Source organism: Cercospora kikuchii, assembly GCF_019650295.1.
Source record: "Cercospora kikuchii DNA, contig_00003, whole genome shotgun sequence".
Taxonomy (NCBI): Eukaryota; Fungi; Ascomycota; class Dothideomycetes; order Mycosphaerellales; family Mycosphaerellaceae; genus Cercospora; species Cercospora kikuchii.
Genome location: NW_025408584.1, coordinates 130,344 through 156,226, shown reverse-complemented (window position 1 = coordinate 156,226; position 25,883 = coordinate 130,344). Strand labels below are relative to the sequence as shown.

At 52.2% G+C, this 25,883-nt stretch overlaps 11 protein-coding genes across 12 annotated transcripts; 7 read left to right on the top strand and 4 right to left on the bottom strand.

The window, feature by feature from the left end:
* Positions 1-70: 70 nt before the first annotated feature.
* On the top strand, positions 71-3,538 carry CKM354_000445200 (uncharacterized protein; the record flags this gene model as incomplete). The annotated part of the gene is made up of 2 exons (XM_044799689.1): positions 71-473; positions 525-3,538. The coding sequence occupies 2 exons, from the start codon at positions 71-73 to the stop codon at positions 3,536-3,538; spliced, it is 3,417 nt and encodes a 1,138-aa protein (XP_044655624.1).
* A 532-nt stretch (positions 3,539-4,070) lies between these two features.
* CKM354_000445100 (uncharacterized protein) lies at positions 4,071-5,205 on the top strand (the record flags this gene model as incomplete). The annotated part of the gene is made up of 3 exons (XM_044799688.1): positions 4,071-4,944; positions 5,001-5,073; positions 5,133-5,205. 3 exons carry the CDS (start codon positions 4,071-4,073, stop codon positions 5,203-5,205), a joined length of 1,020 nt encoding a protein of 339 aa, XP_044655623.1.
* Positions 5,206-5,650: 445 nt separating this feature from the next.
* CKM354_000445000 (uncharacterized protein) lies at positions 5,651-6,268 on the bottom strand (the record flags this gene model as incomplete). The annotated part of the gene is made up of 2 exons (XM_044799687.1): positions 5,651-5,692; positions 5,768-6,268. 2 exons carry the CDS (start codon positions 6,266-6,268, stop codon positions 5,651-5,653), a joined length of 543 nt encoding a protein of 180 aa, XP_044655622.1.
* A 2,732-nt stretch (positions 6,269-9,000) lies between these two features.
* CKM354_000444900 (uncharacterized protein) lies at positions 9,001-10,137 on the top strand (the record flags this gene model as incomplete). Its single annotated transcript, XM_044799686.1, has 2 exons — positions 9,001-9,640; positions 9,704-10,137. The coding sequence occupies 2 exons, from the start codon at positions 9,001-9,003 to the stop codon at positions 10,135-10,137; spliced, it is 1,074 nt and encodes a 357-aa protein (XP_044655621.1).
* Positions 10,138-11,385: 1,248 nt separating this feature from the next.
* On the top strand, positions 11,386-13,071 carry CKM354_000444800 (uncharacterized protein; the record flags this gene model as incomplete). 2 transcript variants are annotated; one of them, XM_044799684.1, is made up of 4 exons in its annotated part: positions 11,386-11,540; positions 11,593-11,860; positions 11,932-12,920; positions 13,053-13,071. In XM_044799684.1, the coding sequence occupies 4 exons, from the start codon at positions 11,386-11,388 to the stop codon at positions 13,069-13,071; spliced, it is 1,431 nt and encodes a 476-aa protein (XP_044655619.1). The 2 variants fall into 2 exon arrangements, with proteins under 2 accessions (XP_044655619.1, XP_044655620.1); XM_044799685.1 differs by having other exon boundaries at positions 11,932-13,071.
* Positions 13,072-13,089: 18 nt separating this feature from the next.
* On the bottom strand, positions 13,090-15,474 carry CKM354_000444700 (uncharacterized protein; the record flags this gene model as incomplete). The annotated part of the gene is made up of 1 exon (XM_044799683.1): positions 13,090-15,474. The coding sequence occupies one exon, from the start codon at positions 15,472-15,474 to the stop codon at positions 13,090-13,092; it is 2,385 nt and encodes a 794-aa protein (XP_044655618.1).
* Positions 15,475-16,413: 939 nt separating this feature from the next.
* On the top strand, positions 16,414-18,049 carry CKM354_000444600 (uncharacterized protein; the record flags this gene model as incomplete). Its single annotated transcript, XM_044799682.1, has 5 exons — positions 16,414-16,646; positions 16,697-16,811; positions 16,870-17,053; positions 17,103-17,276; positions 17,325-18,049. 5 exons carry the CDS (start codon positions 16,414-16,416, stop codon positions 18,047-18,049), a joined length of 1,431 nt encoding a protein of 476 aa, XP_044655617.1.
* Positions 18,050-18,107: 58 nt separating this feature from the next.
* Positions 18,108-20,371, bottom strand: CKM354_000444500 (uncharacterized protein; the record flags this gene model as incomplete). The annotated part of the gene is made up of 2 exons (XM_044799681.1): positions 18,108-19,139; positions 19,193-20,371. 2 exons carry the CDS (start codon positions 20,369-20,371, stop codon positions 18,108-18,110), a joined length of 2,211 nt encoding a protein of 736 aa, XP_044655616.1.
* Positions 20,372-20,622: 251 nt separating this feature from the next.
* CKM354_000444400 (uncharacterized protein) lies at positions 20,623-22,292 on the top strand (the record flags this gene model as incomplete). The annotated part of the gene is made up of 4 exons (XM_044799680.1): positions 20,623-20,747; positions 20,803-21,201; positions 21,261-22,138; positions 22,189-22,292. 4 exons carry the CDS (start codon positions 20,623-20,625, stop codon positions 22,290-22,292), a joined length of 1,506 nt encoding a protein of 501 aa, XP_044655615.1.
* Positions 22,293-22,818: 526 nt separating this feature from the next.
* Positions 22,819-24,266, top strand: CKM354_000444300 (uncharacterized protein; the record flags this gene model as incomplete). Its single annotated transcript, XM_044799679.1, has 6 exons — positions 22,819-22,912; positions 22,966-23,102; positions 23,158-23,392; positions 23,452-23,628; positions 23,677-24,002; positions 24,114-24,266. The coding sequence occupies 6 exons, from the start codon at positions 22,819-22,821 to the stop codon at positions 24,264-24,266; spliced, it is 1,122 nt and encodes a 373-aa protein (XP_044655614.1).
* Positions 24,267-24,537: 271 nt separating this feature from the next.
* On the bottom strand, positions 24,538-25,446 carry CKM354_000444200 (uncharacterized protein; the record flags this gene model as incomplete). Its single annotated transcript, XM_044799678.1, has 1 exon — positions 24,538-25,446. One exon carries the CDS (start codon positions 25,444-25,446, stop codon positions 24,538-24,540), a length of 909 nt encoding a protein of 302 aa, XP_044655613.1.
* Positions 25,447-25,883: the final 437 nt, after the last annotated feature.

The following is a 25,883-nucleotide window of genomic DNA, read 5'->3' as shown; positions in this document are numbered from 1 at the left end:
CCATCCGCGCACTGACTGAACCGAAATTGGCTCAGTCGATAGAACCCTCGTCGCCTCCTCCGCACCTTATATGCTACCAGAGTCCTCATCGCTTCCCCCAACAGCGACGATCGAGCAATCCACCGAGCAGACAACGACGTCTACCCAGCATGGCCTTCTTCGCGATGACCTTGGAGCAGTCTCTCTGCCACACTCCAGTGCCGAGAAGACATGCGCAGCGGAGCAGTCTGCCCTTGACGCAGCGATCGCAGCTTCGTTGCAGGAAGCAGAACGCGATGCCGGAAAACGCGACTCTGCTGAGCGCGGACTGAACGCGCGCGCAACACCTTCGCCGCCAGCGCGAAACCGTATCTTGGAATATGAACAGGCTTCTACGCCGCCTATGAGAAAGAGAGAGGGACCAGTATTTGAGGTCATAAAGAAACCACGTAGCCCGGGAGACAAGCGGGCTCCTATTTTGGACTTGCCTAATGGTAAGTCAATACTATGATATGTGGAAGATGGACCATGCTGATAGAGCGCAGAGGTCTTGACACATGCCTTGGCTCGTCTCGCGCCCAATGATTTGGCATCTGTTTCGCTCGTGTCGAAACGGTTCCATGACTTGGTGACGGGTCCACATGCATGGCGAACAGCTTTTTCGCATTTCTTTCCAGGTCCCGATTCTATCAATGCACTACTACTGGGCGACGATAACGATGATGAAGCTGTCATCAAGTCGAAGAAGCGCGCGTTCACGCGTCTTACTGCTTTGGCATCCTGGCGAAGCGAGTACATTATGCGAACCCGGCTACTCAGATCACTGTCGCGTGGCAAGCCGGTGCAAGCTGCCAATTCGCATGCTACGCGGAGTCAGACTGTTGCTCCGACTGTCATGTACAACTCGCAACTCTTCACGACAATCAATCATATACATGCCACTTTCGGATCGACCTCCAACAAGAAATTGCCACGCTTTGCCCACGGCGCGGATGAGTTTGGCACCGCTACGAGCAGCGATCCTACCGCCGCAAAAGTCGACAACTGGGGCTTGTCCGATCCTCAGATGTTCCCACAGTTTGCCGACCGCTTTCCCGGTGACGCTCAATTTGGTCTCGGTCCTGGAGAAGTCGTGGGCGTGCCTAACTCTATGGATGTTAGTCAGCCCTATGGCATGGTAGTTGGTGAAGGCTCACCCGGTGGTGCGTATTATTACCGGTCTACTGAGGAGATGCGTGGACGCTTTCTGCATTCATCATCTGCCATGGTCTCGCACGAACTCGGCATTCCAAAGATCACACCGAGCAAGGAAGCGGTCACTGCGACGTGGATTGCCAAGTCTGCCGCCGTACCAGGTCTTACTGATGGCCTTATTGGCATCTTTTCTGGCTCCTCCCTGGGAGTGCTCACCGCCTACAGCCTGGGCGCTTCTAGCAACGGCAACAATCGTGATCAAAGATTCGGTCGTGGAGAAATGACTGCCCGTTGGGTGCTAAGCCCGGGCGTACCAATCATCGCAATCGCAGTCGACAATGAGTACAGCTTGAAGCGAATGGCACAGAATCGTATTTGGGCAGTGGTGCTCAACGCGCTTGGCGAAGTCTTCTATCTGACCAAATTCCCCAAGCGCCCGCACGTGGACCGAGGGGCGCGTCTCGACGATGAAGCCGTGGAACGTCTGGCATGGCAGACTGGTCGCACTGTTTACTGGAAAGCTGTAGAGCCAAGCAGACGTGTCGCCAAGATTGATCCATACGCAGATGCGAGTGTTGACGGGAGCTACTCGCCACGTTCTTCGTGGAATGGCATGTGCCTAAGCTCAGCGCAGATCACAGCTGAAACACAAGAGATCGAGACATTCCTCTCGCGGAAGCCGAAAGACTTCCAGCATTCGTGTGTAGGTTGGGACATGCGCCGCAAGCTCGAAGTTGACTTCGCTGGAGACGACGGCAACAATGCCGGAGAAAATATCATCGTCTTCGAATGTGGACGAGATGACAGCCCGGCCGGCGTGAAACGCTACAGTCGCCGCCGATTCCAAGATCGTGGTGGCTCGCAATCTGCCTTCACGCCGCCTCTCACTGCTGCGAGTACTGAAGCTTCAACTCCGCCGTCTTTGTTCGGAGGTTCTGCTTCCCCGGCCACTGTTCCACCCGCAGGCTTCTCCTTCGAGCGTTTGAGCGACTCCTTGGGTCATGACTTCGATGGCGCGAACACTCCGAGGCCGATGACCGAGGAGTGGAGGACTACCAGGTACACGCTCAGCGGCTTGAAGAACGTCGAGATCCTTGCAACTTGCATTGATCAGTCGACGTTTGCCATCCAAACAGCATCCGAAGATCCACTTCTTGGCTTTTCTGGCAGGTCCACGGCTTCGTCTCCTTCATACACACCTCTGTCGGCTGCAAACCAGCCTGCCACTGCTGCCGATGTGCCAGGCCAGAGAGCTCGCGTTTTCGCAGCTGGCACAAAGCTTGGCACTGTCTTACTCTGGGATATGCGAGCTCCTGTGTCACGTTCTGTCGACATCATCAATACAGTTGAGCCTGTCCGTATCATTCATACCGACTCACCGGAGATCTCCTGCTTGGCACTTACCTCGCTGTGCCTGGTTCATGGCGGTAACGATGGACTCGTGCAGGCTTGGGATGTACTAGCGTCCGACATGCAGCCCATCCGCACACTGAATTCGCGCTTCTCTTCGCGCGCTCGTCGCAGACTGTTGCAAGCACAGGCCAGCGCTCAGGGCGTTGGTATCAATTTGTTCGCCGCAGGTGCGATCGCTCTCGACCCCGATCCCACTGTGCTTCGTGGCATTGTGTCTCTGGGCACCCACCTACTCTACTGGGCCTACAGTTCCTCTGCGGCCGACCAATACAAGTCGAACAAGCGTCGACTTCGCAGGTCCGAGCGCGGCAGTAATGCAGCTGGCGAGCGATTCTCGGTCGCGACTCGTAGCAACTTGAAAAATTACATCGAGCACGAACAGCTGGAATTGCATCGTGAAAAACAGCAGCGAAGCAAAGAATCTCAACGCTTCGCTGGTCGCTTCGGCACTGACCTGCTCGGCGGTAGCGAAGAAGAGATGCTTGCCTATGCAGCCATGCTGAGTCAAGAGGCGTACGAACAGGACCACGCTCGCAGGGCATCCGACACCAGTGCTACGCCAAGTGTCACGGCAAGCAGCACTGATCAAAGCGCTGACTTCACGCCCGCATACAGTCCACCACGCCAGGATACGCCAAAGACGGAGGACGAGTTGGATGCAGATATCGCCGAGGCCATACGCCAAAGCTTGGCAACGTCTCCTGCTGCTGGCTATGACGTCCCCATCAGACACGCGAAGCCAAAGAGCAAGCGTCCGCAGTCCACACAGACTTCCCCTCGATCATCCCCAGCACTCGCAGGCTCCAGCCAGGCGAACGAGATGAGCGACCTAGACTTTGCGATTCAGCTCAGCTTGGCCGAAGAACAGAGCAAGCAAGCGGCACTAAAACAAGACAATCAATTCCCAAGTCTGCCAGGAGGTGCTGGTAAAGGCAAGGGTAGGAAGTTATGACAGAGCATGTACTTTGCGTGGCGGTTTAGGAGAGAAGTGGGGTGGGGTAATGGGTCGGCGAGCGTACTTTGAATTTCTACTTCTTGACTTCTACATACCGTAGATATTACAATCGGACATTGAGATGCAATTGACACTCGTTCTTCATAGCATAGAGTTGCCGCCGATGTGGTTGTGAGGTGATGGTTCTTGTGACACGCGAGCACATTCATGCCAAGCTTCGCAGACGCTCGGACGGTTTCGTCACTGCGAGAGGGCAGGCACGAGAGAAGCTGCACGTCAAAACATCCACCACATCGCCTGCCAACACCCTCCACCGCGCCCAGACACACCGCTCCGCCGCCTCTCCGCCGCTAGATCCATCCCACCACTCGATCTGAAACCGTGTACTTCACTCTCACCGCCGCCGATCGGACGTGCCCATTGCATTGCGCCCGCAACAGGACTCTCTGGACACACAGCAACCTCCTGTGTTTGACTGCGCCGCCCGACCACGACTTCGACCCCTCCCGCCCACGCTGATTCGACGACAATGGCAGAAGCTGCCGCGCTGAGGCAGCAGCCCGTCATGGGCGATACGGCCATGGAGGACGCAGGCAAGGTCGAGCACAGCCTGGGCACGCCAATCGATCCGCCCACGATACCCACTCTCGACGGCTGGATTGAGTCGCTCATGACCTGCAAACAGCTTGCAGAGGACGACGTGAGACGGTTGTGCGAGAAAGCGCGCGAAGTTCTGCAAGAGGAGTCGAACGTACAGCCCGTGAAATGCCCAGTCACAGTCTGCGGCGACATACACGGCCAGTTCCACGACCTCATGGAGCTCTTCAAGATCGGAGGCCCCAATCCCGACACCAATTACCTCTTCATGGGCGACTATGTCGATCGTGGATACTTCTCCGTCGAGACTGTCACGCTGCTCGTCGCACTCAAGATTCGCTACCCAGGGCGCATCACGATCTTGCGCGGGAACCACGAATCGAGACAAATCACGCAAGTCTACGGCTTCTACGATGAGTGTCTGCGCAAATACGGCAATGCCAATGTGTGGAAGTTCTTCACGGACTTGTTCGATTACCTCCCCCTCACTGCTTTGATCGACAACCAGATCTTCTGCTTGCACGGTGGTCTGTCGCCGAGCATTGACACTCTGGACAACATTCGTGCTCTCGACCGCATTCAGGAAGTGCCGCATGAGGGACCGATGTGTGACCTCCTCTGGTCAGATCCAGATGACAGATGTGGATGGGGAATCAGCCCCAGAGGTGCTGGGTATACGTTTGGACAGGATATCAGCGAGGCATTCAACCATAACAATGGTCTTACGCTCGTGGCGAGAGCGCATCAGCTGGTTATGGAGGGCTACAACTGGAGTCAGGACAGGAACGTGGTCACGATATTCTCTGGTGAGTTTGAAGTGGGGAAGACGTTTTTTTGGAATTGCACTGACGTTTGTTTACAGCACCAAACTACTGCTACCGCTGTGGTAATCAAGCTGCGATCATGGAGATTGACGAGCATCTGAAATACACCTTGTATGTCTCGCTCTCGACCTCGAGAATGCGCCACAACAGCTGACATTTGTCTTTTCTAGCCTGCAATTCGACCCTTGCCCGCGTGCTGGCGAACCTATGGTCTCCCGCCGAACACCAGACTACTTCTTGTAGTGTTCTGGTCACGAAGATTCGGTAATTTTCGCGTCCTTGATACTAGCGTACGAGCCGCGAAGGAAGCATGAGCTAGGACGACCTGCTGAGATATGGCTGGCGGCAATGATGACGAAATGTGGACAGCCTCGGTGCCTTTTCTTAGCGTGTTGTCGTCCTCATCTCCACAGAGGAGGTGAAGAAAGGCTCATAGAACGGGAAGACGAAAGACGACAGAATGGGGTCTTGCGTCTCTTCGGTGTACCATGGTGTCCTCCACTGACGCGTCTCATGCCATCGTGGCAGCTACGCGGCTCGTGGGTAGATAACGCGAGAAATAATGGCCATGTGTCTCATGCTCTGCTGTCAATGGAGTAGTCTCTCTATGGCGTTCGGCGAATTTGACGCCTAATCGTTCTCTCGCACTTTCATCATTGACAGGTGATGTGCATCATGACATCGGGTGTCATGACTCTGCTGCTGTCTTCGGGATATCGTATGCATGTATCTGCCACAGTTAGCTTCCTCTGCCCCAGATAGTGAGAGCTTCGCTCGGTTCCACCGAATGCTGATTGCGACTTACACTCTCCGCAAACCCTATCCATTCTTCTATCCCTCTTATATACACGTCCTCTTCAGATGATGGTGCTTTCTCATGATCCCATGTTGTAATTGAATTGAATGTTGCTTGTTGTTCGAGGATGAATGTTTCTGTGGGTAGGCTTTGCTCTTCTTCTTCGTCGTATCCGGCGTCGTTGGCGGGGATATTGGTTGAGGAGGTTTGGTGGGGCGTTTGAATCTGGCGGGTTGTCTTTTGCGCTACGATTCCGGTGTAGGATGATGGGAGGTTGATGGTTTTGCCGTGGAGTTTGCGGCCGCGGAAGTGTTGTGTCACTTCATTGGAGGCTGGTGATTGTGATTGTGATTGAGCGGAGGAGGAGGTTGCGGTGGTGGTGTTGTTGGGTTGAGGATTCCAGTATCTCTCTGCGATGGAGATGGGGCCAGAGTGGTGGATTTGGCAGGGGAGGATGTTGGGTTGGAGGGTTTTGGGTTTGGTGGTCGAGGATGATTGGATGGCGAGCATTTTGGTGATGAGTTTTTGTCGTTTTGGCGAAGTCTTTCTTTGTTGATGGTGGCTATGGTGGAGCGTGATGTTGGAGACGCGTTCGGACACGGGAAGTCGCGTCGCGGTTCTTGGCGCCGAAGTGAAGATCCGACGTGAGCCGACTACGATTGTTCGTTACTTCCACATCTCGAAGTACATGCACATGCTGTGCCGCGACCATTCTCAGCAGCGCTGCAGGATGTCTCGTACCAGAGAATCCTTCCTCTAATGATGAAGAGATGCATCACAAGCACAACACTATCTCATGCCCAGATGGTGCCTCAGGCGCTGACAAAGGTGACCGCACCTCACCAACTTCCGAAGCAAGCAAGCCACTGGGCCTGAGAAGGAGATTGAGCGGCATGGCACTGCTTCGTGCCTGCAGAGACTCCCGATTTGCGAACCTTCAAATATACGCATTGACTTGTGCTTGTGGACTGCAGGCTGCGTCACGATCGTTGTCAAATGCTGGCTGCTGATTCATATCACAGCGTTCACTCGAGACGTCAGACTTGCCATGTTCAATCTCGACAAAGAAGAAGCCAACCGGGAGTTCTGATGCACCGAGAACGCGGCATCTTACGAGAATTGAAGTCACCTTGAAGGAGGATGCGCATACCCCAGTCTGCCTCTGCTAGACCTGATGATGGTTTCCCTGTACAAGACGCATTGGCAACGCGGTGAGACGTTCTGTCCTAACTGCGACTACCGCCCAGGATCACACGTTCCGATGGCTAAAGAGCGCATTTAGGGACAGATCTGTGGATCGCGGAAGGCAGGCGTTTGCTTGGTGATCCCTGCGGCATACCAAGCTAGGTAGGCCAGCATTACTCAGCGGAGGTTTGACTCGGCAATAACCTGGGTCGACCAGTGAGCTACGACAACAACAAAGCTAAGTGGCATCTGCTTAGCCTGCCAACTGGATGAGAGCCTCGCATTCATTCATTTTATTGACCTAAGCCACTAGTGCTGACAGAATCGAACAAACAAGGGAGGCGCGAAAGTAGCATTTTCAAGACACCGCAAGCATGTCGCCCAAGGCAGAGCACCGGGACAATGATCACGAACCTATCGCAATGTCTACCTGCAATTTTCCGTGGGCTATGCGACTCCGAGCAGAACCGCGCACACTGTGGCTCAGGAGGGATGGGGCGCTGCGGTGAACCCGTTGATCAGTGCCATACAAAAGGCTCTCCATGGCCTGCCTGCCCGTTCTCGACTGTTTCCCACATTCCAATCAATCACTCTATTGCCAAAATGAAGCTCCTCGCTGCTACATGGATCGCCTTCTCAGCCCTGGTAACCCTCTGCGCGGCGGAAACGGCCGAGTCGTGGTGTGACCACGGTAATGACCTTATCGTCGGTGGTTGTGATGGAATGGATCACTACTGCGTATGTAGCTACACAGCATACTCTGGAAAGGCTTATGCGAAGAATATGCTAATGGAGGCACAGTGCGTTGATGAGAAAGTGGGTCGGAGCGAGACGTTCCCCGTGTGGCGAAACTGTCGTTACACTTTTGGGGAAAATGTGGCAATGGAGGCACGAACAGGTGCTGTTGATCTGCTTTCGGAGGCGTCAAGGGGCCATGGCTCGTATGGAAGACTGCGATGGTTTTCCCACGCATCAGAGCTTCCAGCTAAATACCATGCTCGTGTCATTGGCATTCTCCTAGTTGGCCCTGTGGCGAAACTCGATTTTCGAGCCGCTTGATGGAGCGAGAGTAGGGTCGAACAAGAAGTGTTTTTGCGAGCCTGATGGCCTGTGTGCTGGGATCGATCTCTGCTTGGTTGTGGTCGAGACTCCGTCACGTTTGGCATCTGAAGGCAGAAGAGGAGGCGGACGAGGAGTGTCTTGTCGACTATCTCTGTCTCGGCACGTGACGTTGTGTCTTCAGTCTTGGCAAATTCAACGGCAAGAGAGACGAGCTAGCAGTTCAGCAAGATTCACAACTGCACCAATTTCCATCGATCACTTGCACCCTCTGTCAGACTCATCATTCCGTCCTGCATACTCAACTCATTGTCTCGCGCTCGGACCAAAGGATACCTTTTGGCCAGCAGCGAGATGTCGTGCATTCTGGAACTCGCACCAAGGATACACTCCGGAACTTGATGTGGCAAGCTGGAAAACTCCTCACCTCCTTTCAGACTCAACTCACAGGAATCGCCTCCATGTTGTGAAGTTCAAATCACAGTCGGCGATGCGCTCGCCGAGGCTGCACTCGGTCTGACGGGCAGTTGATCGCTCCAAACATCGAGCTTAGCTCGCTTCCACGTCGAGGCGTCATGCATGGCCACAGCAGACGAGCAACAAATGGAGTGCAGTATCAGACCGATACTGAGCTTCGCGGTCCTTGTGCACCCACGTGCACGAGCTCTGGATTTCTACAGACGTAGGTATGGCAGGCTACGATCTGCTCGAGTGGCTTCCTGTCATCGCGGACGAGACTTGCGTATCTATCTGATGATGCAGAGAGCCGCTGCATTCAACGTATAGAGTCGACCTCCGCAACACGGTAACACGACTTGAGTATAAGCTGGCAATTGTGCTAGCCAGAACCCGCGGGTTCCACGGCATCTACGAATCGCCAAGCGTGCCCAGCTGGCTGGCCTTCGTAACACCGGTGGAGTCAACTATATTTATCTATGCTGCTGGACTTGTCGTCCGTCTTCGACAACTCCTGCGTCTTCACATCACCATCACTCACGATGACCGCAGAATCAGAGAAGTCCAGCTTCGAAGAATGGGGAGAATTCCAAGAATCATCTGTCGCGGACACGCCATGCAAAGCCGATGGGGTCTCAGAGGACTACAAGATAATTGACCCGCGAGGTGACCTGGTTGTTACCGTTGGACCTGATGGTGGTGATGATGGGACATCACGGAAATTCCGCTTGTGTTCGAGGACGTTATCGCGTGCATCGTCCGTCTTTGACGCAATGCTTTATGGTGGCTACAAGGAGCAGAAAAGGGAGGAATCAGAAGACTGGTCGATCCGTCTCGCACACGATTGTCCCGACACTTTTGACCTTTTCGCTCAGATCACGCATGGCTCTATGATGTCTGTTCCACAGGAGCTCTCTTTGGACGAAATCTACGAACTCACTGAGCTCACGCATTACTACGACTGCACGGACATTCTCGTACCGTGGCTGGATCGCTGGATGGAGCCATTTCGTACCCTCCACTCTTCGGACCGATTGACTTTACGCAAACTCTTGTGGGTCAGCTTTGAGGTTGGAGAGCGTCGCACATTTCACAGCACATGCAGGAGGCTCGTCATGGAATGTGATTCTAAACCTCGCGACGAAGACGAATCAGTGCTGGCTAGCCTGTCCGATATGTTTGGTGGGTACTCTCTCCATGGATCACGATGTTTCCGCGGCATGAGCTAACCACGCGTTGATTCAGGGAGACTTGATCAGATCCGCAGAAGCACTATTGCCGCAATGCTGAACCTCTTCGATGAGTTCACTCAGCTACTCACGGTGGTTGATGAGAAACCGCGATGGTGCAAGTTTGCATCATACCAGGGACCGCACCGGTGCGAATCGATGATACTTGGTTCTATCGTGTTCTGTCTTTCGCGAGCGAAGCTGTTCCCAATTCCTCGGCCCGAAGATATTGACGAGAGCGTGCTTTCGTTGTATCGAAAGCTATCCACCATTGTCGTGCACGATATCGGACAGGGTGAGCGGAAAGGTTCAGATCATTCTGAATGCAACCCGAGGAAGTTCCTTATCGACCGTTTGCAGCGGATTCTGGCTGACATGGCGCCACCAATCGAGGATGCACACAATAAAATGCTAGAGGCACAGATGAAGAAAATTGGCCGATGGTCTTGACGCTGAAGTCGATGCTGGTTATCGGGGTCCCTCGCACAGAGACATGACAAGCCTCATGAATGTTGGAGAGACCGAAGAGTCTAGAGCTGCCAATGGTATGTTTAGTAAAAACTGCTTCCACATATCTGACTGAAGCCGGTTGGACAAATTCTTTACGAAAATCGAAAACACTTCTACCACAAGCCATTACATGCATCCATATTCTGCCCACGAGCATCTCCACAATAGTCGAAGGGGTCTACAAAGTGCCACAGCGTGTTGAAATTGCGTTGGAGCTAGAGAGGTATCGCAGCGCTCCCTCGAATGCTCAAGTTGCAACACAAAGTGGCTCAGCTTCGCACTTTCCAGTAACAAGACTACTGTCAATGACGATTATCACAACCATGGCATGCAGCGCGAGAGACGACATATAACCGGGAAGATGTGAATATCGAACATAATGCAGCGAGGTTTGATTACAGAGCGCATTGTGAGATCCATTAACGACCCCTCGATCGGTGTTGACACGGGATCGAATCTGGTAATTGCAGAATCCAGAAGAAGCGATCTTTACCGCAACAATCTGAAAGCTCTCAAGATGGCCGACTCTGCGAAAGGATGCACACCGGCGCGCATCTGGTCGGTAGCTGCACTCCATAAATTGGCACGAGTTGACCTCCGCCATTCGTGGAATCATGTGGGTCAAACTTCTGCCAGGTGTGTCGGCCAAGTGCTCTGTTGCAGATCTTGGTGGGATCGACCTCTCCGACGTGCATCATGCATGAGATTCTGCATTGCAGCTTCAATGTATGGTTCTCAACGCAGCACGCAGCTCTACCCGAGCATTGGCGTCACCACACGTTGTGTCCCGCTGGTTGTCTCTCCAGAAATTCATGCAGATTCGAGTTTCAGCAATACCTCGGAGCCAACACTTCTCGCTATCATGACGAATGCTCAAGAACTAGCTTTCAGAGACGGCCTGAGGTGCTGCTTCCGGACGTTACTCCGCAGGATAGGCGCTCAAGCTATTGTTAGCGTACACTTCTCTCCGCTATGATGTGAACCTGCGCCTACTCCCACTGGTGCTGCTCATCACTCCTACCTATGCAGATATGCAGAGTGCATTGGCTTAATGTAGGACAAGTGCCTTGGCTGCGGGACGCTTTCGCCAAGGTGTCTACGCCATCTCTCCTCCAAAGAAATGGCATTGCGAACACCAGCTCCTGACGTTTGATTAAAGGCTGCATTTTTCAGTTGACCGTTTCTGTCATGCAAGCCAAAACGTACCGCTCGTTCACAAAAAGTGCTATACCAGCTTTGCTCCAGAGATTTGCACCATCTCTGAACGCAGAAGCGTTTCTGGCCGCAGGCAATGTCTTTCCTACTCGAATCAACAATCATGTTGCCGATGACCTGATTGATTGGTATGGAGCGATGACTTGTAGTGCTTGGAATAGCACTGATAAGGTTGTGCAGGTCGAAGGCACCGAAGGACCCTTTATTCAGGCTGAGTATTCCGCAACCTGAGATGCTACGTCCGGAACATCTCGCTCTTGTCCTCGACGAGATGAGGCGATCAGACACGAGCAGAATCCGACTTCGCGCTGCAGCAGAACATGTGCGACGTCAGATGAATCCTCATCCCGCAGGCCAGAAAGAAGAAAACGTGCCTCGACTGGGTGGGCAACCGGTCCAAGGCCTGCAGCACAAGTATCGAGAGACTGTCTTGTTTTTCCCCTCTGAGGTGGGAATTCACTCTCATTGGTCGTGATGTATCTGATGTCAATTGTGGCCATAAGTTGACCCTCCTCCCAGGCACAATACTGTCACGCATACTGCACATATTGTTTCCGGTGGGCACAGTTTACGTCCGTCGGCTCGGAGCAGGCCTTCAAGACGTCTGATGTCGATATGTTGCAGCAGTACGTTGCGAGTCACCCCCAAGTCTCGGACGTCTTATTCACCGGAGGTGATCCCATGGTCATGCCGACAGCAACGCTCAAACGCTACATTGAGCCACTCATCGGTCCCAAGGCACCTCCGAACCTCGACACAATCCGCATTGGCTCGAAGTCACTAGCATGGTGGCCTTATCGTTACGTGAGCGATCCTGACTCGCAGGAACTTCTACGCTTCTTCTCAGAAGTCGTGAAGTCTGGCAAGCACTTGACCATCCAGGCACACTTTAGTCACCCTCGGGAAGTGGAGCACCCTGTGACACAGGAGGCTGTCCGTCTCATAAGAATGACTGGCGCACATATTCGATCGCAGGCACCGTTGATCAGACACGTCAACGATGACCCCGAAGCGTGGACCCGTATGTGGAAGCTGCAGACGAAGATCGGCATTGTGCCATACTACATGTTCGTGGAACGTGATACTGGAGCTCGCGATTACTTCTCTGTGCCCCTATCGAGAGCAGTGGAAATTTACGATGCTGCTTATTCACAGCTTCCCGGAACAGCGAAGACTGTGAGAGGCCCGTCCATGTCGGCCAGCCCAGGGAAGGTTTGCGTTGTGGGCAAGGCTATGGTGCATGGCGAATTGCATTTCCTGCTGGTCTTCCTTCAGGCTCGAAACCCGGAGTGGACAAAGGGTGTCTTCTTTGCCAAATACGATCCAGAAGCGAGATGGCTCGACGATCTGAGACCTGCCTTTGGTGCTGATGATTTCTTCTACGCCAAAGACTATGAGAGACAGAAGCTATCGATGGCCAAAGGTTCATCGGGTCAGCTTACTGACCAAGACTGGATTACTATGAGCGATGGGTGGAACGTGCAAAGGGCAGGGTGGTCAATGGACAGGTCGGCCGGCCACAGCACTGCTGCCGGCCCTGCCGGCCGATTCAGCGGCCGTGTCCGTCCGTCCGGACGAGAGCCTCTCATTGGCCATGCCGTCCACCGGAGCCCTGTCCGCTGTTCGCCTTGCCTAATTAGGAAGGATGTTGAAAAATGAAGCCAGAGGAAGGTGTTGTTAGCCCTCTATTCGCACGTCTGTCTGCTGGCTGTTGCCTTCATATGAGCTTGACATCTCACTGTCCACGTCGCCGCTAAAGTGATCGTCTTGCGCTCTTACCACCTCCTTTGTGTGTCTCTTCAACACAAAGTCGTTCTTGAACCAATTTCGCAGTAGTTGGTGTGATTGTGCGTAGTCTGTCTTCGTCTGCCACCTCTCATTGTCGAGAACGTGGCCAGCTAAGCTAAACTCACGCTCACACGCGCTCGAGCTCGCCGGCGTGGCCAGTAGGTCGAATGCTAGCTTGGACAACAATGGATATCGCTGGCGATTGTCACGCCACCATTGGACGACATTAATAGGCTTGTTGCCAACCATATAAGGTGTCAGAGGCTCGGCAAGATAACGCTGCAGATCGTCTTGCAACACAGTGTCCGTGAGCATTAACGATGCCGTGTAATCGTCGACCTCGCGTTCACGTGTCGCCGGCCTAGTTGTTGGTGCTGGACACCGCATCTTATACTCATTATAGAGCTCTTCAATCGCGTGTCGTGCCTTCACTGTCCATAGCGTGGACGCCTCGATATCGTCTTGATTCTGCTGCTGCGACTGCCGTTGCTTGCACTTCGCTTTCGCCTTATTCTTGCGCTGCGTATTGTCGTCTTTCATACCACCCCAGTGCTGCTCGAACCAGCTCATCTTGAGCGATGGATGTAACGCCACGGCGGCACGGTAGGCAGGCGTGCGATCGCTGAGTCGATAGTACTTGTCGAGCTTCTTCCAACCAAGATTGACTATCGCCTTAAGGTGTGAGTTGGCCGCGTGTTCATGGTCTGACTTCGCCTTCTCAAGTGTAGTTAGCAGTGACTCCAAAGCTGTCAACGACTGCCACAATCCACCGAAGTGTTGGCCATCTGCTTGGACCTTCAGCGACGCCATCTTCAGCGGCTTGAGAAGCTTCAATATCTCCTTCAACTCGGCCCAGTCATCCGCGGTGAGTATGTCTTCACGAAGGTCGTCAATGAACTGTAAGCAATACAGCTCTATTGGATCTTTGAGCTCGAGGCCACGCTCGATCATGTCGTGGTCAGATTGCCACTTAATCCCGCCGTTCAACACTAGCTCGACAAGTCGTGTGTCTGCCTCGCGTTGTTTTGATCGAAAGACGTGTCGTCGTGCCTCGCTATAGTGAGCATGGATCACGATATTATGGAGCTTGCCAACACAGCCCTTCTTTCGCCATGCTGTCTGACGATCGACGGCATTACGTAGAGATAGAGCGCGTTGAAACTCGTATACGATCTCGCTGTCTTCGAGCTCCTCGTCTTCCTTATTCATGTCGTTGCAAGCCTGGTCAATACACTCGATGTCGACGCCGTAGAGCATAGCCTTAACGACTAAGTTGATGAAGTGGCCAGCGCAGCGAAGGCGGCACTTGTGAGGGTGTCGGAGACTTGGTATTTCGCGCCTAATAGCTTCGATCGTCGTGTCGTTGTTAGACGCGTTGTCGGCCATAAAGTAGGTCAGTTTGGACGCGATATCATACTGTCTGATCAGCTTGAGAAGGATGTTTGCCTGCTCTTCACCAGTGTGATTGCCATAGGTTGGTACGAGTCCAATAAGTACTGTCTTCAGCTGATAGTCCTTATCGAAGTAGTGAGCATGAACACCTAAGAAGTCGGTGCCGCCATCGATGTCTGCTAGCCACGCGTCAAACGACAAAGCGATGCCGCTTATCGCCGTAGCCATATCGCTCTTTACTCGAGGCAGTGTCTTCTTACACAAGTCGACGATCCAAGCTCGCGGGGTGTTGTGAGAAGTAGGGAATAGCATCTCGAGAACAGGTTGACGATACGTAGCTAGCCGCTTCAGTCGTTCAGATGCTAGAGCGCGAAGTGAGTGCTCATCTGTTACGGCATACTCGAGGAATAGCGACCTCCACTCGGTACGATCAACAGGAGTCTTCTCGGTCGTCCTTTGACGCTTGATCATACTAGCGATGTTGCCGTCGTCTACCGGACGCCTCTTACACTGCTTGTACGTGCCATCGAGCTCGTAGCCATGCTTGCCTAGGTGTCTGCGTATCGAGTTCGTTCCTCCACCAGTCCGAATGACCTTCACCTTCCTGTGATCCTTATGGCTGCTGTCGAAGCACAGACGACACAGCCAGTAGTTGGTGAAGCTCTGAAGATGCGTAACAGCCTCACCATGCTGCCAGACCCACGCTCTGTGCTCTGCCTTGCCTGGCGGTGTCGGGTAAAAGTCGCGAAGAGCTTTTCCATCGACGAGGAAGCCGGTCCGCGTATAACGCGTCCGGAGGACGGTTCCGAGCTGCGATTCGGCGTGGATTTGTGTCAGGTCGATGCTGTGGGTGGCGCTTATGCTGGAGGTACCGCCTGCCATCGTGGTGTGTGCGTAAATGCCAATGATCAGGTGGGCGATCGAGGGACTTTGGCATGTGAAGGAAACGCGTCCCCAGTCGCGTTCTGAGAAGTCGCGCGTGGGAGGTCGGCGCACGGGCCGGCGTCTCTGCAGGCTGGCATCTGACCAATCAAACACGCTCTTATTCATCAATTGACCCAGACCCTAACAACACCCCTAGGAACGACATTCTCATCAACAAGGTCAATTCACATGCCATGGACACCGGTGATTCACTTACATGTCCGGACGGACGCTAGCATTAATAATGCCGGCCGGCAGATACCCCATTAGCTGTCCATCCGGCCGGACACCGTCCGGACGGCATGGCCACGAAAAATGACCCGTCCATTGACCACCCTGGCAAAGGGATAGCGGAAATAGCGCAGCTATGGTATGACGTGATTCAGTCGACAGCAGCGACTATAGAGCCTAGCTTTCAACAATGGGCGACTGTGGGCTTGGAGCATTGTAAGCTACATTTGGGGTGACCAGGCACGTACTCCGTTCCAGGATGGAATATGCCATAATTGTGATCTCTGCAAAGCGCTGACTCAGATGGGTGTTGCCATGTCAAGATCAGAATGCACCGACCTGTCGTATTCTGTGGAAGCTCTGCTTCCAATCATCGGTTACTCACTGCTTAGACGAGACGCGACATGATCTCACATATTCTTCTCCATTCGTGCCCACGGCGGGGCAGAGCTCGAAGACGCACGAGTGGCACTACATCAACATTCAAGTACTACAGGATCATGCGAGGCAGGTTCTCAACGGCATGTCGTGCAACTCGATGCCTTGGAACGAAAGAGAGATGTTGTATCATTTCTGCGCTTCTGGCGTCGGATCCCCAGTGTCCATAAAACAGGTGTTTCCTAGTATTGGCTTCGTCGAGTTATTGCTTCCAGAGACATCCCAATCATGTCTACCTCAGAAGCGTCTCACGGTGCTGAACAACAGAGCATTAGTTCTGGCTACGAGCGCAGTGACATTGCCCACGATGACAAGACGGCAAATGCCAGCACCGCCCCATCTCTCCTACGATCAGCACCTCTCATTGTAGACTATTTGGCTCAGCTTCGCTTAGCATCTTTCTCAGAGGAAGCCTCGCAAATTCGACTCCATTTTAAGGAAAGTGGGATCTCGAAGCTTGAGTGAGGATTGGATGTGCGCATTCGTAAGCCTTCAACTAAGATTTTCGCAGAAGCGACACAATCTTCGATGCCATCGGCCAGCTGGTGATCAAGACAAACGGCGCTTTTGAATCTGCTACCGAGAAAGTGCGAGAGATTAATATGCGCCTGCATAAGGATGAGCAGGTGTGTAAAAGTATCCCGAGACGTTCATTCAAAAGTGCTGACGCAGCTTGGATTGTAGCTGGTGATAGTTCGACAAAACTATGATTATTGGAGCATCGATGACATGGAGACTCGTCTTGATCTGGAAGCAATGCAGAATTTCATGAAGGGCCTTGCTGCATCTGTGAATGAGATCAAAGAAGGTTTCGTCGTGGTGCACGATGTTGCTCAGGAGATCAAATCTGCAGTGGTCAACGACACTGGTACTATTTCGATCGAAACGCGCTTACGCCACGTTTGGCTGACTTCCAGATCTAGGCACCGTGCAAGTTCAGCAAAACGATACTCCAGCGGCCAAGCCTCAGGCGATTGATCAGAACACTTCTGAGAAGACCATCGTGAATGATTTCCAAGCCGAGGCACAGAATGCGCTGGAAAGTCTGCGAAAGCTGAATCAACAGGTTGATGAAGAGTCCGAACAGTCAGGTGTGACGAAGCACAGCTGAAGGTTATACCGTCCGCTGACTATAGCAGGATTCCAGGACGTCGGTATCAAGGCTCTAACTGGACTGAAAATTGAGCTTACGAGCATCATGGACTACTTTCAGACCTTGTCAGTGCAATTGGACGGCATGTCGGATGAAATGGCTCAAAAGTTCATCGACCTTCGTCACTCGGATATATCGAGCGAGCGCTCGGCAGCAGAGAGGCGTGAGTTCTTGAAGTATGTCGCCACATGTACCGATGCCACGGGAGTCAGTTTTCCTATCTTCGAAGACCTTTTAAAGGACTTCATCCGGCCTTCCATACAGAGTATGGAAATTCTTGCAATGGAGTCGACTTCCGAGCAGAGAAAACGTTTCAAGAAGTACTACAGAAATGCCATGAAGGGCTATACTCAGGCTACTGAGAATCTTGCTGAGAAGTCAAACGATGAAATCCTGGTCTTGCTGAAGGCTGGCGTCAGCGTTGTTGATATGAGGGAGGGACAGCGGACTCATGAGGTGCAACTTGGAGACCAGAAGAAGGGGAAAGACGAGCCTGGTGCGGGAGCCCAGCAAGAAGTTGACAGTGCGGCCGATGACTCGTATGGCGATGGACCTATGCTGGGAAGCAAAACAGAAGTGTTTGGGACGGACGAAGGAGGTGAGAGCGAAGCTGCCAGAAAGTTGGGCCAGAGTGCCGCCAGAGTCACGAAGATGTTTGATAATGAAATAGGTCTGGCAGATGGGCAGTTCGACCACAAGGTGTTCAAGTAGTTGCAAGACTGAACGGGTTTATGCGGTTTCATCACTTCGTACTGTGTTTTGAGAATTGTCAGCAGGCCATGAGCCATACATTCTTCTCTCGCATAATATCCATCCAGGTTCGGGTAGCAGTACTGGATTGCGCATGTCTTGCTGAGCCAGGACCTGAGGCGGGCTGTGCGTTCCAGACGTCCTGAAGCAATTGAATGGCTTGGTGATAGCAGTGAAACCCGGTCCTGTCGGCTGCGCGAGCAATCCATTTCGATATGCGCTCACGTTTACGAGCTCCCTTGGCCTCACAGCCGGCAATGAAAGCTGGCCATACCGTGCCGGGCCCACCTCCTGTCGTGTCTGTCACTAAGGCCTCATCGAATCTGGCCAAGGCTCGTATTACATCGTCGACATGACTTTGAAGCATCCCCGGATCCACATTTTTGACTCTTCGGTAGAAGAATATGACCAGACCAGTATTCAAAGCTGAGTACATGTGCGTCGTCGAGAGTGCTGAAGAACCTCCTAGTGACGCTGCAGAGAATTTTCGAATCTTGTTTTCCAGGTATCTTGCTTTGCTGTCAAGTTCTCCGCCCCAGCCACCAGCCGCTTTAAATGCGTCCATCTCGTTTGCCAAACGGGTGACTTGGGAAAGGAGTTTGAGCCATGTCTCGGGAATTCCATAGATCTTTGGGTAGAGCGTGTGTGGATTCTCACGCGAATCTTGTAGATGAATGTCCCGAAGCGCAGTATCCTCATGCTCTGGGTCCTCTCCTTGATCATCTCCGCTTGGCTGTGAGCCCATACGCATGCCCTCGCGGCGTGAGCCAGTCCCGTTGTGGGTATCAAATCGTAGGAAATCATCCAGAAGTCCCCCGGTATCGGTCCGTTGTTGAGCAGCAGTTGCACTGTTTGTCTGCAATTGTTTGATCAAGGCATCGTAGTCGTGGAGCACGTAGGTGGATTCTCCAACGATGCGAATCCACGTGTATACGTGGTGAAGTAGTCGAGACTTACGCGACACTTGTCGTTTGGCAATGCCTCTAAATCGCATGAGTCGTTCTGCGTCGATGATATGACAGCGGGCATCTTTTTGCGCGCCCGTGTGTATCTGGAAACATGTTAGCAACTTCCTCGTAGAACTGAAGCATTCGCGTACCATACCGCAAGTGTCAACATGTTCATGATCGCTCCGAGCTGATCCTTGTACTTCGCTTTACGAGGGCCACTACATTCGTCTTGCAACGATTGTTTCAGATTTGCCAAGGCTTGCTCTTTACAAGACCGAGAGATCGTGTCCCAAAAGCCATCAGCCCTCTCCAGGTCTTCATCATACATTGAATTCAGATGTAAATGATGGGCCGACACGGCAAGAAGACTGAGCAGCGAGGCGCTTTTAGCAGATGATATACTGTCATTCTTCATGAAAGATATTTGAGCGAAAGCTTCGACGGCCGATGACAGATTCACAATCTCCCAGGGCGATTTGTTCGCTATCGGCATTGCTGACATGTGTTGTATCACTCTCGATTTGAAATGTCTCAGTAAGTCTGGTGCCAGAATCATGGTCTCCTCTTGGCTCAAGGTCTCTCGTGGCTGGTCGTCCAAAGTCGAGTGCTCCATGACTGGCCCTTGGCTAAAGTCTTGCAGCATGGGTCCGTTGGAAATGGTGGCATCTCCAAAAAGAGCGCTTGTCCCTACCAGCGGATCCAGCATCTCGAACGTGGACATGATCGCATTTTGATTGGTGCCTAGATCAAAAATATCGTCCCACTGGAGCATGTCATTCGCACTGTACATCGAAAGCACGTCTTCAAATGGAGAAGTGTCGTATGCATCAAGTTGCTGGGTTGATCCAAGGTTATGATTCTCTGGTACAGCAACCGCTGTCATTGAGGTTTGTGTCTGCAACCGAGGCGGCGATTCATGCCGACTTGGACCAGCACTGAAGACTCCAAATGGGCCTACAAATTTGGCGTTGCTTAACGTAGTATCTTCGCCAAGGGTATCAACCCTATCGAGAGAAGCATCAACAGAGCCTTGCAACAAATTCTTTCCGGTAGACTTTGTCATCCGAAGGCGTACAGCCTCAGGGAAGAGGTGTCTGCGCACTGCACTCGTTGGTGCAGGATCATCATTGGCGGTAGTGTTGGCCTCGGTATCGCCAGAGCCTTCAGTTAAGATCCATCGGAGATCAAAACTATAGCCATCGCACGCAGTGTCGCTTCTCTCACACTTCATACAAGTGGGTCGCCTCCCGTCGCAACGGACATGCTTTCTCCGACAATTGGAGCATCCATCGAAAGTTCGTTCCCATCGTCTCTCTGCGACCTTCCTCGGCATATGGACCTTCTGCTCAGCACTCGTGTCTGGATTGCCTTCTACGGGCTCTGTTGCATGGTAAATCAACGGAGAGAGAGTCCACGATGTGGCCGTTGTAACCCCGCTCAGCGCCAAGAAGTGAGGTATCGGACGAAGCTAGAAGGTGTTGCCGAAAGGCAGGTAAGCCCGGCCGGCAATAGTACCCTTACGCCCAATCCTCAGAACGATGAAAGAAGTGGTACACGGATACTGAGTTGTACAGGCGCGGCGACATGGCACAAGAGGTTAATCTAGTTGCTCCGAATGGACGATCGTTCAGACTCAACACTGGTCTGTTCATTGACAACATTTTCGTTTCCGCAGCCGAAGGAGGCGAAATTGTCAGTATTGATCCAGCGTCAGTAACAAATGATTCAACAAAAACGTTTCGAAGGTACTGATCTCTGCTCTAGTACCGGCAAGTCGATTGCCACAGTCCAGGCTGCTGGACCCAGAGATGTGGACATTGCAGTCAAAGCAGCCAAGCGTGCACTTAAAAGCCGCGAATGGAAGGCCGTGACAGCCACGGAACGCGGCATAATGATGTCGCGTCTCGCAGATCTGATCGAGCAGCACAAGGAAACTTTCGCGACCATTGATGCTTGGGATAATGGAAAGACATACAACGAAGCGCTGACAAACGATCTACCTGAGGCTATTCTCGCTATTCGATACTACAGCGGGTGGGCAGACAAGTCTTATGGCCAGACTATCGATACAACGCCGGAGAAGTTTGCTTATACAATCCGACAGCCTATTGGTGTTGTAGCTCAAATTATCCCGTGGAATTATCCACTTTCAATGGCAACATGGTTCGTTATTCTCTCTTCCATGGCCGACTATATTTCCAGAGATTGACGATGACCTCTAGGAAATTGGGGCCTGCACTGGCATGTGGTAATACCGTCGTGCTCAAAGCTGCAGAACAGACACCATTGAGCGTCTTGCTGCTAGCTCGTTTGATTGTTGAGGCAGGCTTTCCCAAAGGTGTTGTCAACATCATTAATGGCCTTGGCAGAGAGGCTGGCCAAGCGCTGGTCAATCATCCATTGGTGGACAAAATCGCTTTTACTGGATCAACTGCGACGGCGAGGGAAATCATGAAAGCTGCTGCCCTTACGTTGAAGAACATCACGTTGGAGACCGGAGGTAAATCGCCCCTAATCGTATTTCCGGATGCAGACCTGAATCAAGCGGTGAACTGGGCACATTTGGGCTGTATGAGCAATCAAGGCCAGATATGCACAGCCACGACGAGGCTTTTTGTTCACGAGCAGATCTATGACGAATTCGTCAAAGCTTTTGTTGCGAGAACTCAGCAAGTAAGTCGGGTCGGCGATCAGTGGGACGATAAAACCTATCAGGGACCGCAAGTATCTCGACTGCAGTACGACAGAGTCGTTGAATATATTGCAAAGGGAAAATCGGAGGGCGCCACGGTCGCCCTTGGGGCAGAAACCATCAAAGGAGCGCCAGAAAGTGGATTCTTCGTCTCTCCGACCATTTTCACAGACGTCCGAGATGATATGATGATATATCGAGAAGAGATTTTCGGCCCCGTTGTGGTTGTTTGCAAGTTCGGCTCTGAGGAAGACGCTATCTCACGAGCGAATGACACCGCGTACGGGCTCGGGGCGGCGGTCTTTACCAGAGATCTACAGAGAGCACATCGGGTGGCATCTGAAATTGAAGCGGGAATGGTGTGGATCAATAGCAGCCAGGATTGCGATCCACGGGTTCCTTTTGGTGGTAAGCTCCCTTATTGCTTGAGTGTGGCGGCGGGATACTAATTTTGCTAGGTGTGAAACAAAGTGGCATTGGTCGAGAGCTTGGTAGCGCTGGACTTGAAGCATACTCGCAAATTAAGGCTGTGCATGTCAACATGGGCAACAGTTTAGACTGAGATGAGCTTGCTGTTCGACGGGGATCTCGTAAGTTTTGACCACGCGACAGCAGGAGAATGTGCCTGTCTCGCTTTGAGCGCGAGATTATCTACAAACAAACACTGTAGCAAATGAATCAGCCAAGTTCACCGTGTTCCAGTACGTAACGATTGTGTATGAGGTGCATGCGCTGAAGGAAGCTTAATCTCCATCCTCTGCAGAAGATGCCAAGCCATGAGAGCGAAAGATCTGTTCTTCGGACTGCACCATTGCGACCAGAGATGGAGTTCCCAGCAGGATGCCCCAGCACGAGATGCGATTACTAAATTTCTCAGTGCGCTAGCTGTGCGGTAAGTGAGCCAACCCGGCCCACACGTCATGAGTGCAAGTGATCCCGAGGAAGGTCAGCCCGAAGGCGTCGTATCAAGATCGATCTAACAGACAGTGAACATAGGACATGTGCAAGTGCCCTACAGTCACTCCCTCTCGTAACGATTGTATACCTTCAAAGCTCCTTGAGTCAAGCAAGACAGCGACCTCACAACCATGGCTAATCGCGGAGAGCGTTTCGATCCTCATGTACACACAATATGTGATCTGAAGCGACTGGGAAGTGCTCAGCTGCCACAGATGTACAGAGGTAGGCCAGCGCGTATTCAAAGACACTTCAACCGCGAACTAAAAACTTCCCAGAGTATTACAATGAGGGAGCAATGGACTTGTTGACACTGAACGACAACGAAGCTGCATACAGACGATACATGATCAAACCAAGAATTTTCAGAAACGTTGCGAATGTAGACACGTCTTGTGAGATCTTTGGACAGCGTGTACGATGTCCCCGATACTATCATTCCCAACAACTGAGCTAAAATCTTCTTTCAGGTGAGCATGCCTCTCGGTTTCAGCCCTGCCGCAATGCATCGCTTGGCGCACCCTGAGGGAGAGCTCGCTGTCTCAAGAGCTGCAGCCAAATACAATATTGCCATGGGCCTCTCATCCTACGCTACGGAGCCTCTGGAGTCGGTAATAGCTGAAGGAGGATCGAACCCCTATGCCATGCAACTCTGCGTCTTGAGAAACCGTGAAATTTCTCACCAAATGATTCGAAGAGCCGAAGGTACTTCTCAGAACTTTTTTATGACCCAAAGACGAATGTGCTGATTTGTGATCGAACAGAGGCTGGATATAAGGCAATATTGGTCTCTGTCGATACACCTTTGTTGGGTCGAAGACTAAACGAGCATCGTAACGAGTTCACATTGCCCGAGGATATGGGCTGGCCAAATTTACTCTCCGATGGCAAGAAAGAACTCACTGGAAGATCGAGCTCAGAAGATAGCGACACAGACTTCGGTCAGTATGGCAGAGTCAATTACATCGAACGTGGCTAACCTGACACAGATCCGACGCTAACTTGGGAGACCGCAATACCTTGGCTCCGGCAACAGACGAAGCTACAGATCTGGCTAAAAGGTATCACAGCCGCTGAGGATGTCCGGCTTGCCATAACTCACGGAGTAGATGGTATCCTAGTGTCGAATCATGGAGGTCGACAACTGGACGGCCAACCCGCAACTCTCGATTCGCTTCGCGAGTGTGCAGAGGCTGCCGGAGGCAAAATCCCAATCGCAGTCGATGGCGGCATAAGACGTGGATCAGATGTCTTCAAAGCACTTGCATTAGGCGCGACACATTGTTTTGTTGGTCGGATACCGATATGGGGACTGGTATGACTCTCCTATATGTCTCCCTTGCAGAAGGCTGTTGCTAATCATTTCACAGGCTGTAAGTCGCATTCTTGGAGGACATCGTCCTATTACTAACAGCTGACTCTATAGTATAATGGACAAGCCGGTGTTGAGTTGGCGCTGAAGATTATGCATCACGAATTGAAACAGACGATGGCATTGGCCGGTTGTCGGACCCTAAAGGACATCACCCGAAGCCATGTTACTTTTCTAGGACAGAATGGGGCACTGGCGAAGCTCTAGAAGTCACGTCAGATACTTATATCAACTTACCATTTACATTTCAGTCTCAAAGATGCTTCTCTGGACGTGTATTTCACTTCAATTGACCACCTGAGATTTTGGTGCTAAGATTTTTACTGGTCAGATTGAAAGAGTCGAGTGATACTGCAGTAATCGTTCATAGACGAATGGTAGCATTCGCGGACTAACAGAATCGCAACCAGCTCTTCGAGGATCGATTGGAGCAAATTTAGTTTAATGGTATCTTTTTGCGTTGATAAGCTATCTACATCTACGCAACTTGTACGCCAGCATCAACCAACAAATCTCTCAATCTAGACCTCTCACTCTTACCAAGAAGAGAGAATGGCTTTCTCAAGCCACCTGTGGACCAACCTCTGAGCTCCATACCGGTCTTGACTGCCCCAGCATAATTCCCCTCCTCTAGCAGAGCACATATTGGCCAGATCTTCTTCCACAACTCGCGGCCTCGTTTCAAATCGCCTTGCACTGCAATCGCATCGTATAGTTGCATGGACAACTCGGGTATGAAATTCGTCGCTCCCCAAACGCCTCCTTTGGCACCAGCCGCCAAGCCGTAGAACGTCAAAGTGTCCCAGCCGTTGAACGTTGTGATCTCCCCAGAACGATGGAAGAGAAGCTCAGTCAAAGCTGGGCCATCTCCCGAAGTATCTTTCATGTATTTCACGCCCACAGAGGACAAGCTTGCAATTTCTGCTGGTGAAAGCTTGGTGCCAGTAGCCGAAGGAATGTTATAGTAAACGAGGTCCAAACCAGATTCTTGATGGATCTCGCCAAGGAACTCCTTCAGCTGTTCGAGATTCAAGGAATCGTAAAATGGAGGCACGACCATGAGAGCTGATGCGCCGGCTTTGGATGCATGGACTGCAAGTTGCACGGCTCGATGGGTGGAGAGATCACCAATTCCTGCGACGATGGGTACGCGACCAGCAGCCGCTTTGACGCATTCTTCCACCAAGATCTTTCGCTCTTCGACCGATAGCACAGTGAACTCGCCTGTACTTCCACCGGGAACCAATCCATGCACGCCAGCTTCGATGAGTCTGTTGATGTGTTGATGAAGAGCCGGGACATCGATTTGAGTCTGGTCTGGCGTGTAGGGCGTTATCAAGGCGACCATTATGCCTCCAAGCTCTACTGATTGTGGTGCGGAACCCATGGTGGCAAGATCGTGTGTCTGTGAAGCTGTTCGAAGAGAACAATGGCTTGTTTGCGAATGTGTACTACGCAAATGCGAAGCTGTCCATCGCGAGAGTGGCTTCTAAGTATGCTGTGATGTGAAGAAGGTATTGCCGTAGATGAATATGTGGGGGCAGTTGACCGCGAGTATGGCCTCAGGCTGAAAACGTATCATCGCGTGAATGCCGAAGTAACGTTCCCCAGAACTCAGATAGGCCAAGCTGTGGAGATCTGAGACAGATCATGACATTACTCTTTGCGGAGGGAAACCTGATTGCATTTGTGACGCTGTATCTAAGAGATCGCTGAGTGACGCCGACCGATCGCTGCACAAATTTCCTCATTGGGTATGGGTCTTGACAGTATCCATGTCGCCTCGGACTCCATAACCGCTCTCCAAGTGAGCGACCTCTACAT